General features: G+C 46.4%; 1 protein-coding gene across 1 annotated transcript in view; it reads right to left on the bottom strand.

Moving 5' to 3' along the window:
* Positions 1-19,164, bottom strand: part of SCO1 (synthesis of cytochrome C oxidase 1) — a 103,264-nt gene that overhangs the window by 38,771 nt on the left and 45,329 nt on the right. The window contains exon 3 of the mRNA XM_069200401.1: positions 15,866-15,956. Within this exon, the coding sequence (XP_069056502.1) occupies positions 15,866-15,956 (91 nt within the window). The remainder of the gene's footprint in view (positions 1-15,865; positions 15,957-19,164) is intronic.

The raw sequence follows: 19,164 nt of genomic DNA, 5'->3' as shown, positions 1-19,164 counted from the left end.
GCCCCAAGAAGGCCAGTACTTTACCTTAAGGTTAAAATCAAGCACTCAGTGCAAGGAAAACAAGCCTGTGTCTGATGTGTTAGGAGAGGCAGATGCAGGAGGCCTCTGTGTATGAAGGTACGTTTGAAGCATATGTAGGAGGCTGGCCCTCTATGTAGTGTGCAAAACTAGGCACACTGTGTAGGGAGTCCAGGCAAACACACATTGGTTTACAGAGGTAAAAACTAGATCATCTAATGCTCAAATTTTTATGGTAGCTTGGGCAAGGCTAATCTTGGAGAAGTGCAAAGCATTTGTTGAACTCACAGTATCATTAAAGATACAGAAGCAGTAAAGACGCATAAAGACCACAATACACTTTAAAAGAGCAAAGGGCCGCTCTATTAGGACAGGTGAAACAGTTCAAGCTTAAAAACATCGAACTTATGTTAAAAATCACCAGCCTCACCAATACAAGGTTAAAACTATCATCCCCCCACCCTTAAGCACCCCCAACAATAAATAACCCAATAAATCAATCAAATATTTTCCCCAGCATCGCCTCTCATTTCATTCACCATACACTCAAACATGCCCTAACCATCCCTCTCCTGTGTTCCCTCTGTCCAAGGTCTGCCACGCCCTGCCCCAACTCTTCCGTCCCATTGTGTGATCCTTCGGCTTTCCTGCCACCCATGAAAAATCCATGTTAGGGCGTTTTTCCTTACCCTTCTCTTCCAACCATCATTTATTAGAATCAGCTGTAAAACTGCCAGTCTGAAATTCACACTAACCTTTGGTACCTTAAAAAATTGGCTACTTAAAAACATAGGGTAGATGGGAGGAGGGGGGGCTTTTCACTGTCACCCTAACAGCCTGAAATCATTTCCGAAACACATTGTTTTGGCTGACGCCCAGACAGCCCGAATAATTTTAGGTTGATTAGCACCAAGGTGACATTGAAAGAGAAGCTGCCAAAGCTTCCCTCAATGTCAGCAGATATAATGTATTTCCTATAAAGGAAAGATAAACCCAATCTTCTCTATAAAACATGTAATCCTCACTCCGAATATCATTATGCTCTACCACCCCAAATGTGTTGTGCATGCAAAACCTCCTGATCTCACTGTTTACCTTTCTCCTTGCTCTGTCAGACGCAATATATTTGAATTCCCCCCTCAAAACTCTTCCTCAGTATCAATCCCATCCAAATTACATAGGTGCGAGGCGACCTGCATCAAATCAGCAGTATATCTTTTTTCATTTCCTTCAATAGCCCCAAACCAGAAAGTTGAACTAGATCATTTTCCCCAAGGCAAATCAATAATACAACTGGATAATGCCTCCCTACCAATAAAGACGAGAACCATGGTAACAATTGTCCTCATTTGATCACCCTCCTCCTCCAACCATTCAATGTTTAACCAACATTCTTCCCAAAAGGATGATTTGATACTTGTTTAGCTGTCCATTTTACAAATGAATGTTCAATGATCCATACTGAAAAGAGGGCCAGCCTGGGTTTTGTTAAACAACCTGCAATGCAAAAGGAAATATCATCCTGTTTATTTAAGATTGCATTGCAATGTCCCTAACATAACTCTTGCAGCATGCAGACGACCACCTGCCTAATTTCATAACTTCTGGTGTGAAAAACCCAGACTGTTCGTCTCTGATGCTGTACCAATTCTAAAACAATTGGTACCAAATTCACTTTGTTTTCCCCTCATTTTAGCTAAACACTTCCTCATTATTACTAAAACTGGGCCAGAAATTAATATTTTCCCATTCCTGTGTGTAAAGACAAAAACAGAATTGGCACCCCCATTCTCTTAAATCTTTCCCAAGCCTCAACCAGGCTGTTAATAGTAGTTAATTTATAGAGGCAAATGTTTTTCCCTTTTCCTACTTGGTCTGTTCTATATTTCTTAAGAAATAGATAAATAATGCCTGCGTTCCTGTATATATTCTACTTTCGCCCCTTGGTTGGGCCTTTGCCTAAGAGTTCAGAAATGGGAAAGGCGCCACAAAATATCCATAACATGCATAGTTCCAAGAACTGTGACTCGAAATCTGACCAGCACAACTCATGTAGAGTTTTGAGCAGCTGAAACAACCTCTGAAAAGTTACAGGTTCTCTCTTTCTGGGGCATATCTTCATTTCTTTTGCCCACCCTTGCAGACTTTTCCTTCCCATTTCTCCTGCAGGAGGCTCGGAACACCAAAATAATTTCCCATAAAATTGTATTCCTGCTAGTTTCCCAGCGATGGTAGTAGGAGAAGTATTCTGGTCTATGTTAATCATAATGAACTTGATAACATCCTGCCTTCTCCTTTCAAGATCCCCAAATCTTTGCCACGTCTAATCTCTCTGCTTCTTTGGAAGTCCAGCCATGCCTGTCTTTATGCTACTCTTGTACTTTGAGCTAAAGAATTCTCCAGTAAAGGGAAAATGCTCAGTGTCCCATTTCCTATTTGTCCTTTGGTACCTCTGTTTTCTTCCAACCTGCTCTAGTCGCCAAACCACGGAATTTCAACCATTGTGAATGAGATAGGGTATCAACGATTAAGTGGGTGGGATCAGAGAGGCAAGATATGCCCATCATTTTATGATTTATGAATCACCGTTCCCCTAGTTTTTGTAAAAAGACAGCCGACCCAGGACAGTAAATTTCAAAAGTGTAAAGGCCTCAGCTGTAGTGTCATTCAGGGAGTCTCCTGTGGTGGGGAAGAAAGCTAAACAAGCCTTCCTGCCAGAGTGCCTGCTTGCCTGCAAGAAATACAAATATGCGCTATGAGTTAATCTGCAAATGTAAAGGATTCTTTGGAGCCAGTACTGGCTTTAATTGACCTAGTCACTCGAAGCTTTGTGACAACAAAGATTTATTCTTTTTGAGTGGTAGTGCAAAGAGTTAACAACCGGATTGTGACGTGTGTGCTTTTAATTTTGTTTATACCACACTTACTACACCTGGTGGCGTTTAAGGGACGGTGATGTAAAACAACTGCGTCACATACACTCTGAGTATTACTAAAATCTATATTTTGGAAACACCACTTTATCTTAAAAGTTTTGCGCATTTTGCAGTAGTCTATCTTATACTGTGTGTAATACAAGTTTAAAATAATGAATTACATATTCACAGTGCTTTTTTTATGGTTGTTTATAGTGATAAATGTACCCGACCAAAAGATTCTCAATACGTTTTTTCATTATATTTTCTATACTAGCTTATTGACTGGTGCCTGCATCGCACATATTTGCATGAAAATGATACAGTCACTTTAATGATGAAAGGCAAGGATCTGCTTGAAATGTATTGTTATCACCACATAGGACTGTACTACAGTATCAAACCACAGGCTGTGCAAATATTGTTATAGGATGATCTAAGGAACTGAAATTTTAAGAATCATTTATACAAAGAGTAAAACTGATGTATGTTTTGTGAAATCATTTGACTATCCGAAGAGGTTTTGTTTACTGTAGAATTACTCCCGGGGGTACAAACCATGCGTGATAGGGACAAGCTGCATAAGGATATATTAAGTGGTACTCATGGTTAAATAGGACTCCCATGACTGGGGAAATAGTTGTGAGCACAAGAATAACACAGTATAAGGATCTGGTCCAGAAATTCTCAAGTGCGTAATTCCAGAGATTTTTTCAAACTAACATTATTTGTTCTGACATTTATCAAACCCTGACCTCAATCCTAACCATTTAAAATGTGTTTTTGTCTCTGAATCCTAAAATAATCTGACCTAACTTTGTCTCTAACATATCCTGATGTCTTCCCCTTACATAACACTAATAAGTCCTGTCTATAACCAAATCTTGGGCCCTACTTCCAACACAACCTTACCATTGACTTGCACATTATACAATGTTTGCTGCTGTTTGCCACCCTAGCCCTCTTTTATGGACAAAGCCAATCAGACAGCTCAGTTGTCTGGTTGCGAAACACTTCTTGGGTGCATGCTGAAAGCTGACCTAGGAACGTATTTCACGCATTGCTAACCACTGGCTTTGCCTTTTGTAATTCACGTTTCCGTGGTTTATATTTGTTGACTTTGTTTTAGACCGCCCGGGTGTCTTTGCCCCTCCCATGCAGCATAACCTCTTTCCCATCTCGGTTTGGCTGCTTCCACTCTTCCACCAGTGCTCACTTTGAGGGACTATGTTTTGCAGCTGTTCCTCTTGTAACACTCTCTTCTCTTCACTCCCCCGCCCCACTGCCTGCCCTGTCACCCTCTAGCTCCATTCTTCTTTGCGGCCCGGGGCTCTACGTTGCTGTCTTGCCCCTGTATTTCTACCTACACCACCTGTCTGCGCTGCTTTCTCTCAATGCTCTTCCGCCCTCCGGTCCTGCGCCTCTACTGCTTTCTGTCGACTGTCTGCGTCTGTCCCTCCCCACCCGTCCCGTATGGCTTTCCCTCGCCCGTCTGCTCCTGCCTACCCACCTGCCCGGTACTACTTGTTTCCGCCACTGTGCTCCGGAACATCCAGCCTGCATTGCTCTCTCTTGTCTCTGTGGTTTTGCCCAACTTCAGCGCTGCTACAAGCCCTCCCCGACTCGTTTTTCAGTTAAAATGTTTCTTAAAACAAAGGCGCTTTTGTACTACTGTGTCTTCCAATATACAGATCCACCCCAGAAACGTAAATTTAAAAACAAAGACGTGGCCGCTACGGCCTTGTCAGTTTGTACGCTAGATGCTTTGTTAGCGTTAGCAAAATCAACAGATCCTTTACCCGAAACCTGTTAGCTTAGCCAATGATTGTTTGTTTTTATCTACCTTCCAAGCTAACGTAACTCGTCACTGAAGCCTCTTGGCTAAAAACTGCTGTATTATCAGCCATATCCATATAAAGGCACACAAGATGGGCTTGATGGCCAATATCTTCTGACTAATTCTTTTCATCCCCGAACGGAGCTCTTTCCTGACACAAACAAACAAACCGATTGGAGAAACTGACTCCTGCTGCCCTCTGGTGGCAGTTTTAAAAATAGCAGTGCTAACCAAACTGGTCTACAATGAAAGAGTTCATAAGGACGGTGCGAATTCATTGTCCTGCGTAGACAACAGAAAATAATAATGACAAGTGAGACCTCTAACGCTAGTTTAACGCCTTTGAATAAAACGGGTCACTCCTTGGCAGAGTGGCTCACCGAGGCAGTGCTATAGTACATAAGTTGTCAGTAATCTCTAACTATATTAGTGGATCCTTTAAGAATGTCCGCTCACAACACATGTTGTATACCGCCTCTTAACTGACCGGTGGTTTGCAGACAAAATTCAGGGCAACTCGGAATGGAACAAAAAATATTCTACATCCAACCTAACGTTTTGGGCGTTTGACTTACCATTTGCCCTGGGAGATGGGGTCAGTTTGTAGACTGGTGGTACAAGGGGATCAGATACTCACTCCACTTGCCCACACTGCTGGTCAAAACACGCTGTATCACCTTGTCAAAGACACCAATTCAGCATAATCGCACACTTAGAAACATGCGATAGACCATTAAAAGCAATCTTGCAAACTGGAAGTGCATATAAATGTGTATTGTTTCCTGTACAGTTTCAGGTTTCAGACATGGAGCATCGACTGTTTTCCTGGGTTTGCTTGACTGGGAGCCCAAGGCATTGGAAGGGACCGTCTTGAAGGTTGCTTTAAATTTTGTTCGGGCAGAAGCTGCCTTCTCAGCACGTCTGCTCTCCAGTACCAAACAGACAACTAACCTTCAGAAAATAACTCTCGACGCAACTGTTGACCGAAAACGCCAACTAATACTGAAAGTAGAGCTAGGGCGATCATATCATTGTCAAACGGGGATCTACTCAAACAAAATGGAGTTGCAGAAGCGAAACGTTAGACAAAGTCCACACAGGGAAATATCGGTGTTGAATCAGATTATTCAGTTAGATGCCAGATCCCACCATTTGGTAGCAGATTCCTCACTTCAGAAGACAACGCTTTAGTTTGGAGGCAGATACGAAGGTTCCAAGGTGGATCGAGCAACGAGACAGGGGCATGGCTAGCAATAGTGCAGCGGCTACCGAGGCACCAGTGGATCTAGGGGGCGAATGCACCTCAGTTATTGCTGTATTTGTCTACTCAACTGGGAGAAGATGCGGCCCACTTTCTTTGCATGTATTAGCATGTATATGAAGCCATTGCTAAGCCACTTCCACATGATGAGAGATGTATTTATTTTCGTTTAGCTGCATTAAATGGTACATGAATCAAAGTCAGAATGGATATCCATACAGAGAGGGTAGCAGCTTTGGTGGTTTGTACGTGACGATGATGTCAAGACACTGCACAGACGATACTTTGCTCGGGTGTTTTTTAGGTCTCACTTAACACACCGCATATGCTCAATGTTCCAAAATATGGGCTTAAAATTCGCCCATTGCTTGCCATCGGTTGGCTTCATTGTCACTATCATCTGCTTGCTTCCTATTTGTCAACTTCCGTAGGCTTTCTTCTTGTGTGAGTACCTCGCCTGTAAAATGGACGCATTACGTGTCCTTCATCTGCTCATTTTTCAAGTGCTACCTTTTCTTTTTGTTTAAGCACTCTATGAGAAAACTTGCGTTGTCCTGCTTTTTCCATTGTGTACTTCCCCCATCCATGTTCTTCTTGCTCACCCCTCACTCAATTGCAGTCCTGCTTTCTCTTGTGCTTGTTCTCTTGCAATTCTTGCTTCCCACCACCCCTTTTCGGGTTGCTTCACCAGCCATCCTGGCCACGCACCTCCTGCCTGCCTTCTGCTGTCACCCTTCTTCCCCATGTCCTCCCGTCCACCCTTCATTGTCATCTTGCTGCCCAAGCCCTTCTCGCTGACCACCACTGTGAGCTTGCTCTACCATTCCCCCATGCTCTGTTGTCCACTTGCTCCCCCATCTCCTCCAGTCTGCTCTTTTTTTCAGCTTGCTACCCCATCCCTCCCTGCTCCCAGCTTGCTTCCCCATTCCACCCCATGCTTCAATGTCAGCTTGCTTCCCCAGATCCACCCACCTGCACTGCTATCAGCTTGCTTCCCTAGGCCCTTAAGCCCATCATCTGTTGTCTGTTTGCTTCCACAAACCCCCCAACTCACCTTCCAATCTCCATTTGCTTTCCCATTGCCTCTTGAGTATCTTCTACCCCACCAGCATCCTCTACTGCCCTTCCTACCCCTGTGTTGGCTCGTCTCCCAAAGCATTCCCCTCCTGTTTGATTTTATTTTATTTTAATTTAAAAAAGCACATTAGCACTGATCCCATCATAGGGCTTTCAAAAATATATTTTAAGCATGATTCACAGCATGGCTAACAATAATTGCCAAAGCCCAATAGACAAGACCTTCTGGCGTTGCCAATGCTTGTTTTTCTATTCCCTTTTCATTTTCCTTGTGCACTCACCTACATTCAGCTTTTACCACCTTTTTGTTGGTAGCAGTTGGTAATCAAGATTTTTTTTATGCAATAGCCTATATTTTCTTCTCATAGTTGCGTACTGTAGCCTAGCTATGGGACAAATACAATTCTTACATGTGCAATTTTAATTTAAACTTGACGTTTCTTATCTGTACATTTATGCAGAACTAGTTTAATTTTTAAGAAAAATCTATATAAAATGCTACCAAAAGCATAACGTTGACCACAACCTTTGCCCAAACTGGAACAAACCCTTGATTTTAAAATTAAACCTGGCCCGATATTTCTTTCTATTATCCCACTTTCAATTAAACAATTAAATATATATTTTGAGGCTCGTCTTAAAATGATTGTTTTTCAATGAAATAGTTCTCTGACGGAATGCTTTAATTCTTGATACACAGCGTTAGCATTATCACAAGGTCAGATAAGGTACTGCAAGTATTTGAGCACTACTTGTGAAAATCCAGACTTTGGTGAACAACTAGCTTAGTCTCTACGCGGCCGAGACCAAAGGCCTGCTGATTAGAACAGAATACTGTTAAGAATGCTTCTTGTTCTCTTTCATCTAAGTTTGGAAACTCTGAGTACGGTCAGGGAATCAAATCAAATCAAATCAAATCATTAACATTTATAAAGCGCGCTACTCACCCGTGCGGGTCTCAAGGCGCTAGGGGGGAAAGGGGGGGTTATCGCTGCTCGAACAGCCAAGTCTTTAGGAGTCTCCGGAAAGCGGAGTGGTCCTGGGTGGTCCTGAGGCTGGTGGGGAGGGAGTTCCAGGTCTTGGCCGCCAGGAAGGAGAAAGATCTCCCACCCGCCGTGGAGCGGCGGGTGCGAGGGACGGCAGCAAGTGCGAGGCCAGCGGAGCGGAGGGGGCGGGTGGGGACGTAGAAGCTGAGGCGTCTGTTGAGGTATTCCGGTCCCTTGTTGTGGAGGGCTTTGTGTGCGTGGGTGAGAAGACGGAAGGTGATCCTTTTGCTGACTGGGAGCCAATGCAGGTGTCTCAGGTGTGCGGAGATGTGGCTGTTGCGGGGTACGTCGAGGATGAGGCGGGCCGAGGCGTTTTGGATGCGTTGCAGGCGGTTTTGGAGTTTGGCGGTGGTCCCGGCGTAGAGGGTGTTGCCGTAGTCCAGGCGACTCGTGACAAGGGCGTGGGTCACGGTTTTTCTGGTGTCGGCGGGGATCCAGCGGAAGATCTTGCGGAGCATGCGGAGAGTGAGGAAGCAGGCGGAGGACACGGCGTTGACTTGCTTGGTCATGGTGAGAAGAGGGTCCAAGATGAAGCCGAGGTTGCGGGCGTGGTCTGCGGGGGTCGGTGCGGTGCCGAGGGCCGTGGGCCACCAGGAGTCGTCCCAGGCGGACGGGGTGTTGCCGAGGATGAGGACTTCCGTTTTTTCAGAGTTCAGCTTTAGGCGGCTGAGCCTCATCCAATCTGCGACGTCCTTCATACCCTCTTGTAGGTTGGTCTTGGCGCTGGCGGGGTCCTTGGTGAGGGAGAGTACAAGTTGGGTGTCGTCGGCGTAGGAGGTGATGATGATGTCGTGCTTGCGTACGATGTCGGCGAGGTGGCTCATGTAGACATTGAAGAGTGTCGGGCTGAGCGATGAGCCTTGAGGTACGCCGCAGATGATCTTGGTGGGTTCTGAGCGAAACGGAGGGAGGTAAACTCTTTGGGAGCGGTTAGCGAGGAAGGAGGCGATCCAGTCCAGGGCCTGGCCTTGGATCCCGGTGGAGCGTAGGCGGGTGATTAGGGTGCGGTGACAGACGGTGTCAAAGGCAGCCGAGAGGTAGAGGAGAATGAGGGCGACTGTTTCACCGTTGTCCATCAGGGTTCTGATGTCGTCTGTGACTGAGATGAGGGCGGTTTCCTTGCTGTGGTTGGTTCGGAATCCGGTTTGTGAAGGGTCGAGCAGGTTGTTGTCTTCCAGGAAGGTGGTCAGCTGTTTGTTGACGGTCTTTTCTATTACCTTGGCTGGGAAAGGTAGAAGAGAGATGGGGCGGAAGTTTTTCAGGTCGCTTGGGTCAGCCGTAGGTTTCTTTAGTAGGGCGTTGACTTCAGCGTGCTTCCAGCATTCGGGGAAGGTAGCAGAAGAAAAAGAAGAGTTGATGACGGTCTGGAGGTGCGGGGCGATGATGTCGTCGGCTTTGTTAAAGATGAAGTGCGGGCAGGGGTCCGAAGGGGCGCTGGAGTGGATAGAGTTCATGATGGATTTGGTTTCTTCCGTGTTGATGTGGGTCCAGTTGTTGAGGGTGATGTCCGGGGAAGCGGGTTCAGTGGTGTATGGTTGGGTCTGGTGTCCGAAGCTGTCGTGGAGGTCGCTGATCTTGCGATGGAAGAAAGTGGCGAGGGATTCGCACAAATCCTGTGAGGGCGTGACGGCGTTGGCGCTGGGGTTGGAGAACTCTTTGACGATGCTGAAGAGTTCTCTGCTGTTGTGGCTGTTTTTGTCTAGTCTGTCGGTGAAAAAGTTCCTTTTGGCAGTGCGGATCAGGTGGTGGTGTTCGTGTGTAGCGTTCTTGAGGGCGGTCATGTTGTCAGCGGTGTGGTCCTTGCGCCAGGCCTTCTCAAGGGCACGACAAGTTTTCTTTGATTCTTTGAGGGTGTCAGAGAACCAGAGAGGTTTTTTGGTGTTGGTCTGTCGATGCGTGCGTTTGAGGGGAGCAAGGTTGTCAGCGCAGTTGGAGATCCAGTTTGTGAGGTTGAGAGCTGCGTCGTTGGGGTCGGTGGTGAGGGTGGGTTGGTTGGCGGCGAGAGCGGAGAAGAGTTGCTCTTCAGGGATCTTGTTCCACTGTCGATGAGGGATGGGTTGAGTGCGGAGGTGGGAGGTCTCGCGTCGGAATGTGAAGTGGACGCAGCTGTGGTCGGTCCAGTGTAGGGCAGAGGTGTGGCTGAAGAAGACGTGTTTGCTGGCGGAGAAGATAGGGTCGAGCGTGTGTCCGGCGATGTGGGTGGCGGTGTTCACCAGTTGTTTGAGGCTGAGGTTGGCGAGGTTGTCGAGCAGGGTGGTGGTGTTGGGGTCGTTGTTTTGTTCCAGATGGAAGTTGAGGTCGCCTAGGAGGATGTAGTCTGGTGAGGCGAGGGCGTGCGGGGAGATGAAGTCGGCGATGGCGTCGCTGAAAGAGGCGCGAGGTCCGGGAGGACGGTAGACGAGGGATCCTCTGAGGGTGGTCCTTGGGTCGGTGCGAATCTGAAAATGCAGGTGTTCAGCGGCGAGGGGGGGGTCTTCGGTGGAGGTGGTGACGCTGATGGAGTCTTTGAAGATGATGGCGACACCTCCTCCTACTTGGTTGGTGCGGTCTTTTCTGGAGATCTTGTAGCCTTCGGGGATGGCGGGTAGCGATGTCTGGAGCAGAGGAGGCGTTCATCCATGTCTCCGTGATGAAGGCGACGTCCGGGGCTGTGGAGTCCAGGAGGTCCCAAAGTTCAACGGCGTGCTTGTGGACGGAACGAGCGTTGATCAGGATGCACTTGAGGTGGTTGATGGCGCGTGGGCTTGTGGTCGTGGTAGTTGCGTGGTGGAAGATGCGTTTGCAGGAGTTGCAGGCGAAGGGTCCATGGGTGCGTTTGGGGTGAGCTAGGAAGCAGGTTTTGGAGCGCCCTGGGTTGAGGGCGTGGAGGGTGGTGGGGTCGTAGCGGATCAGCGGGGCTTGGGGGAGCTGGAGACCAGGGGTCGTGGCGCTGGGCGCGGGCCAGGCGCGGACGGGCGCAGACGGGCTTGCCTCTGGCGCGCCTCTGGCGCGCCAGCGGCGTGTCCGCTGCGCAGTCGCGCAGCGGCCGCCATAAGAGGTAGGAGGGGGGGGGAGGGGTCAGCTGGGGGCGAATGGGAGCTGGGGGGCGGGGGCGTGCAGGAGGTCGCGGCGGGAAAGCGCGAGGGGGGGGGGGGGGACAGGTAGAGTGAGAGGAGCTGGGGGAGGGGGTTTAGGGTGGAGGAGGGTGAGTGTTAGGAGGTTTGGAGATTAGGGAGAGAGATAGGAGTAGGGTTGTGAAGATAGGGGAGGGGGGGTTGTAGAGGTGGGTGAGGGAGAGAGGTAGAGTGAGAGGATAGGGAGATAGGTAGTAGAGGGGGTGGCGGGAGGGGGGGAGAGATAGAGAAATAGATAGAGAAAATAGATAGAGAAGTCGATAGATAGGGAAATAGATAGATAGACAGATAGGTAGGTAGGAGGAGGTGGAGAGTGGGGGAGTTAGATAGTGAGATAGGGAGCTAGAGAGATAGGAAGATAGGAGGAGTGAGGGAGGTAGATAGCGAACGGGTTAGCTAGGGGTGAGAGAGGGGGAGGCGAGTGAGGGAGGGGGATGAGGAAGGAGCAGGAGGGCAGGCTCGGGGGAAGAAGACGGAGGAGGTAGAAGAGCCGAAGACAGGAGAACAGAAGACAGAAGAACAGAAGACAGAAGAACAGAAGACCGGAAGAGCAGAAGACCGGAAGAACAGAAGAACAGAAGACAGAAGAACAGAAGAACAGAAGAACAGAAGAACAGAGAAGAACAGAGAAGAACACAGAAGAACCGAGAAGAAGAACACAGAAGCACCGAGAAGAACAGAGAAGAAGAACACAGAAGACCGGAAGAACACAGAAGAACAGAAGGGAAGAACAGAAGAACAGAAGAGAAGAACAGAAGAACACAGAAGAAGATTGCAGAGGGGGAGCGAGGAGGAAGAGACAGAGAGGAGGAAAAGAAGCAGGAGCAGGAGAGAAGGTGAGTGGCGCGGGGCAGGGCGAGGGGCTGGGAGGAGGGGGGTACTTACAGTTAGGTGGGTCTCAGGAACACAGGAACTCGGGAACTTGGAGGAGCTGCAGCGGCAGGGGGAGCGACCTACCCTTGGGTCAAGGGTCGCTACCACTGTCGCGCAGCGGCCGCCATAAGAGGTAGGAGGGGGGGGGAGGGATCAGCTGGGGGCGAATGGGAGCTGGGGGGCGGGGGCGTGCAGGAGGTCGCGGCGGGAAAGCGCGAGGGAGGGGGGGACAGGTAGAGTGAGAGGAGCTGGGGGAGGGGGTTTAGGGTGGAGGAGGGTGAGTGTTAGGAGGTTTGGAGATTAGGGAGAGAGATAGGAGTAGGGTTGTGAAGATAGGGGAGGGGGGTTGTAGAGGTGGGTGAGGGAGAGAGGTAGAGTGAGAGGATAGGGAGATAGGTAGTAGAGGGGGTGGCGGGAGGGGGGGAGAGATAGAGAAATAGATAGAGAAAATAGATAGAGAAGTCGATAGATAGGGAAATAGATAGATAGACAGATAGGTAGGTAGGAGGAGGTGGAGAGTGGGGGAGTTAGATAGTGAGATAGGGAGCTAGAGAGATAGGAAGATAGGAGGAGTGAGGGAGGTAGATAGCGAACGGGTTAGCTAGGGGTGAGAGAGGGGGAGGCGAGTGAGGGAGGGGGATGAGGAAGGAGCAGGAGGGCAGGCTCGGGGGAAGAAGACGGAGGAGGTAGAAGAGCCGAAGACAGGAGAACAGAAGACAGAAGAACAGAAGACAGAAGAACAGAAGACCGGAAGAGCAGAAGACCGGAAGAACAGAAGAACAGAAGACAGAAGAACAGAAGAACAGAAGAACAGAAGAACAGAGAAGAACAGAGAAGAACACAGAAGAACACAGAAGAACACAGAAGAACACAGAAGAACACAGAAGAACCGAGAAGAACCGAGAAGAAGAACACAGAAGCACCGAGAAGAACAGAGAAGAAGAACACAGAAGACCGGAAGAACACAGAAGAACAGAAGGGAAGAACAGAAGAGAAGAACAGAAGAACACAGAAGAAGATTGCAGAGGGGGAGCGAGGAGGAAGAGACAGAGAGGAGGAAAAGAAGCAGGAGCAGGAGAGAAGGTGAGTGGCGCGGGGCAGGGCGAGGGGCTGGGAGGAGGGGGGTACTTACAGTTAGGTGGGTCTCAGGAACACAGGAACTCGGGAACTTGGAGGAGCTGCAGCGGCAGGGGGAGCGACCTACCCTTGGGTCAAATAATAACTATGGGGTTATACGTCGGGTGACTTTCAACATCCATGTCAATAAGATAATTATCTTCCTCCAAGTACCATGAGGCTATTGCACGAGTCCCATCACCTGTTGTCTGAGGCGGATGAGCTAGTTCTGTTATTGGGGCTGAAACAGATTGGGAATTATCTTCTCAACAGCTCACCTAGGAGCAATGTAGGTAAACTGCAAGAGTGAAAATGTCAGAGCAGTAACTGAAAAATCAAGGAGCGCTCACATTTCAACCACTCTTCGGAATTAATCCGAGGTCAGACAATAGAAATGGCAGAGTCCACCTAAGAGGGTTACAGATGATCACTAGCAATGCAAGTCAATAGGTCAGGGCAAAGGCTAAGCTACTGGCTTTGCCAGTGATTGGTTTACAAAACAGTGAAAAAAATACATTACATAAATGTGAATTGTCGCATGTGGGTGCGCGTGTGGCAGTCTTGGAATGTTTTGCTTTAATGAGAAAAATCAATTCCAGGACGGTCATGGAGCGTCATGACACGTGCACGCGCATGGACAGACATTTTGAAACAGGTTTTATGAACGAAAAAGCACAAGACACCCCCAGTGCATGCTTATGCTTTGTAATGTCACAACGCATGTTCACCTGTCACACTTTACCAGCAGATACTTTGTCTTTTTTGTAAGTTTACTTTACTGTTCAAAGATGGCTATTTTGAAACGGCATATTTAATTAAATAACACTAAGCGCAGAAGTGCAAAAATGAAGGAGCGAGTAGCAGTCTACAACTGCTGGGTCACCTAAAAAATATGTGTGCGGATACACATACAGACATACGAACACAAGCGCGCGCATGTGTATGTTTAAAAAAAAAAAGAAAGGGTAGGAGAGCAAGGGAATGAGCAATGGGTATGGGGGAAGAAAAACAACAGGAGAAACAGGGAGGGGCTCACAGTTTGGACTAAGAACAAAGCATGGCGAGGAGTGGGAGAACAGAGTACATGGGGGAGGAAAGCAACAAGTGTGGGGGGAGCGACGGTGAGCAGCTGGTGGGTGGGTCGCGGGAACCTACGCGAGAATGAGAAGGGCTGTTAGAGCCTTGGAGAGCTAGAGGGGAGGAGGAAGGAACGGAAAAGCGGGGAGGAGGAAGGAACGGAAAAGCGGGGAGGAGGAAGGAACGGAAAAGCGGGGAGGAGTGAAAAACAGGATGGGGAAATGGTGGGGCAATCAACACTCGCAGCAGTATTTTACAGCCCAGATTCAAAACGCTCAGAGTCGTGGCCCGGGAACCTGATAACAAAAAGTGCCTCTAGGAAGTGATGCTAAGACCTTTGCTGTGATCCCATATACAAGATCAGGATTGGCAACTGAGCATCAGCTAATTCATGCATATGGAGTATTATGTGAAAGTGGGGGGCTACTGCTCCAGCTAACATTATAGTACTGTCTATTTTCATTAGAAAAGCTGTCAGAACGGGTCTGTGTACACTTCAATGGGTGTTTTACTGAGTACAGTACCACATTAAATAAAAATACACAGCTGCCACACCTAGCAGAAATCGTCTTTATGGGATACTCCTAATTAACTTTCTGAGTGACCCTGGGTTCAGATCAGACCAGGTAGCGCAGGTGGCCAAGTAATGTAACACAAACTGAAAATGTGGTTAAACCAGACTGTGAACTAGGAGTTGCACCTTTTTAGGGTCGAGCCTGCGTTGCATGCGCTCGCGCATGCGTATCGCAGCGAGACGCTTTAGTGTTTAGAAAAGGGCTCAGAGCCCTATCAACGTCACGTCAGTGTTTTTCGTTGGGTCGTGGGCTTGCCTAATAAAATCTGCTTGCTTTCATTAGTCGAAGGCACGCATACGTCATGCCTTTTCCGGTGGCTAGCCCTCCTCGAGCGCATCGACAAAGTACAGAAAACATGCGAGGCTCGCTGTTTTCTGTCCGGCTCGTGGACTACTTTTTCTCTAATTTACTAGCGCGATTTCGCTTGGCAGAAGTCGAGCGCTTTACATAGTTAATTGCACTTTTTCGGGTTACGTACATAAATGCACTTTTGCCGATAGGTGAAAAGTCGGGTTAGGAGTTTACAACGCTATCTGCTCTAACATGAGCAAACGCGAGACCCGTTGCATTGTAAATGCTTGTTTCTATTCCGATCTTCAAATGGATCTTGACTTGGTGTGGGACTTTCCATTTAAACTACTTGCAAAGAATATAAATCCACCGATGTATGCTACTATAGGCTATAACAACTCTGAGAAGAACTTCTTAAGGGTATATATTCATCAAGATAACGTTTTGACCGTCAGATTAAATGAGATTAAATTTTCATGGAAATAATATTGATCATGCTAATGAATATAAATGCCTTGGAATATGTTCTATTGTCCCCATATACTTTAGGATAATTTGTGACAGATTTGAATGAAAATAATTGCAATTCCACAAGAATAAAAAAAATCCAATGTGTGTGAAGTTTACAGAGACAAACATTCAGAACAGTAGGATATTTGTACATACTTTCCTCCTTTTCCTTTTTCATGTATTTCATGCCAGCCATCAAAGCCCCTCCGAGAGCAACAGTCAGCGCCAAAGACTTCCATGATACAGGCTACTAGGAAAAAGTGGTAAATAATGAAAGCTTAATTTCAACAAACATTCGTTCAGGAACGACTTTTGCAACACATTAATTCACAAATAAAAGCCTCACACAAAGAGGTAAAAAAACGTATTCACTACAAATTCAAATGTGACAATAATTAGATTTAGGCACTAACAAATGAACATAGGGATTTGCTTTCGTGAATAGAAACATGGCTGAGGTGATACACTTGCAAGGTTATTTAACATTGCTCTCATTCAAACAGGCCAAACCTCCTACCCAAACATTCTGTATGTGTTTTCTGGCTCCAAATTAAAATGAGAATTTGCTTGTATGTCATATTTAAAAGGGAAAGATTAACTCAATAAAGTTCAATGTATATAAAACAGCCTTGAGACTTGTGCACAGAATGGAGCACTGGAGGAATGACCAGGTAAATCTAAGCCACTGGGCCATGCATCAATTTTTTCCCACTAGGTGAAACGCAAGAGGTATTTTGAGTGTTTATATTTCATTCAAGTCCCCAACATGATAAGTTCATAACTTCTGACAGGGTGGGAATCTATGCAGATGTTACTCGCGCCATTGAGAAATAGGAGGTACACACATTTAGTGAAGCCCTCTCAAGTATTGCCTGGAGATTTTGGCTCCTCAAACCACCTGAAATTTCCAGGGAAACTGTGGGGGAGAATGAAAAAATACACAGGAGATCAGGCCAAGAATTACTGATTCCCCCAATAGTTCCTCAGTACTTAAGGGATTCTCACAGTTTACACTAGACTCAGTGCCAATATTTCAGCCATGGAGTTAAGATGACTGTGGTATTGTTAACATCAGTGGTACGGTACAGAATTAACGCTCCTACATCCAGAGACATTTCAAGCACACAGAGGTAGAGTTATATCATGGGGACTTGTAGGGCACAGCTTATCACCCGTGAGGGTATCCAGGTGCCAGTAAGTTAATACTAAGCAAGTAAGTTAATTCTGTCCAGATGAGAAAGTGCATGGGCTATTGTGGCTTGTTAATACGGTACTTCTGGGTAGCAATACATATTCAACATTATTACGTACTAGACTAACCTCAGGTAGATTCACAGTGAGAATAAATTCTTGCTCTTAGACCTTCTATCAAATATCTAACTCTTAAACGTATTCAGATGATCCAGCTGGCTCTCAACCTGGTCACATGTTTCCTCAGCATTTGCACCATTGGCAATGGGAACTAACCCTCACATCAGGCTGTTTGAGACGGGCCATACCACTTGCAGAGATAGTGGCATGGCTACGGCTGCTTGGTAAGATACTGAGGTATACTATGTTGGTGACATAAGATGAATGTAAACTCAGTTTTTGCCATTCTCTCCAACACTGAACATAATTATATCCAGAGATTAGACAGATTTGTAAACAGGTGCCCGATACTGTCTTCTTCAGTGAGTTAGCAAATGATAGACACTCCCAGATCCACTCAAGGCCATATCATATCATCATTGAAGCTGAATGTTTGCTTCCAAAGTCACACCTGAAGTGGACACTGCAACAAACATTTTCTATACAGCTCAGCCTTCCTTTTGACTAACCCCTCCCTGCTCTCGAACACCATGTCAGTTTAGCAAGTAATCATTGCCTCGCTAACAAATGTATTATCAAATTTGTACACTCATCCCTCCCCATTGTAGATATTTACTCTTTCCTCAGCCTTTGCTAGGCCAATATGTGGAGTAATATTCAACAACAAAAGGGAGAGTGTGAGAGGTTATCTAGGGCTTTCACATGTCCTCCTGTATCGTACAATTATCTACACTAAAGAATGTAACCAGCCCAAAATCATGCTACAGTAATCTTTCTTACGGATACACGATAAATGTTATTGTAAGGCAATCAGTTAAATTTACATTGCCGACAGTAGCCATGTATAATCTGAGGATATAATTAATTGACACATGTTGGTTAGAGCACACTTCTCTAAGCAAACACCACAGGAGCCTGTTTAATTTGTGCATATTGCAGCCCTGGCAGGTTGATAATATTAAGCATATTAATACAAACAACACTGACGTATAAGACTTTGACAGTCACAGATCACAGAGAGAGGTTCCTAGAACCAAGCAGACATGGTCAAATCTATTTGGGGCATAATTTATCCACACGTAAGAACAGGGTCTAGGCATGGATTCATTTTGGATAATAATCCCCAAAGAGCGCGACTACAGGGAACCGTCCCCTCTCTTTGTGCTGATGAGACCTGAATTGGATCCACAATTAGGTAAGATAGCAGTATCCCTTGCATGTTTATTAAACACATATATTTAATGAATGAGTGGCCCTGATTGGCATGCAGTGTTCCACCAATCTGGACTGGGTCATTACGTATTAGCGTAGTAATGTGTGCATGTGTTTTATGAACAAGGGCACATGTATTGTGTTCAGTGAACCAGTTTTAATATAACAATGATTCTGTATGTCCTATTTCTGATATCCTACAGGTCCAAGTACGATAACAGATAGGAGATCCTTATGCTTTCTTTTTCACCACCCCTTTAGTGAGAGGCTAAGCGGGAAGGTCTAAGTCCCCAGAAGTCACCCAGGTGCCTTGTTAGGCAGTAGGAAGTTGGCTGAAACATGTTAGCATAAAATGGATGCAAGAACCATTGTATTCCAGATAGGCATCCAATACTTTTTTTTTTTTTTAATGATGGTGAATGTTCCCATTGAATAAAAGCTATTTGGGTTACCCTCAACCATTTTTACTCTAACTGGACCTCCATGATTGTTCAGAATAACTGTATATCTCAGAGCTCCCAGACACAGTCGAGCCCTCCCTGGTGGTACTATCCTACCAAGGTGAGAAAAAATGCTGATGATGAAGCATGCCACCATTTGGTGGGTGAGATGTTTTTTCTCAATATTTTTGATATTCCTGTAGGACAAAGTACGGAGCATGATTTGGTATGCATAGTAAGGAGCATATCAATGGTGTAGACAATCCTTGGGAGTAATACCTTTTATATTAGCTCTGTTAGTATTATCCTCCCTATTAAAACATGATATGCAGAAACAACTTGGCTGCCTCTATCATGTTCAGAACAGCAGTTAGGAAAAGCTACTTTCGTCATGTGCTATGCAAAAGAGCAAAACTTGTAGGCAGGGCAATGTCTATGGGTGTTTTTTTCTTCTCGCCCCCTTTTTACCATGCCCTCCTCAATCTGCTTTCA

Source organism: Pleurodeles waltl, chromosome 7, assembly GCF_031143425.1.
Source record: "Pleurodeles waltl isolate 20211129_DDA chromosome 7, aPleWal1.hap1.20221129, whole genome shotgun sequence".
NCBI lineage: Eukaryota > Metazoa > Chordata > Amphibia > Caudata > Salamandridae > Pleurodeles > Pleurodeles waltl.
Note: the sequence above shows the minus strand (reverse complement) of the source record. Positions and strands in the feature narration are given on the sequence as shown.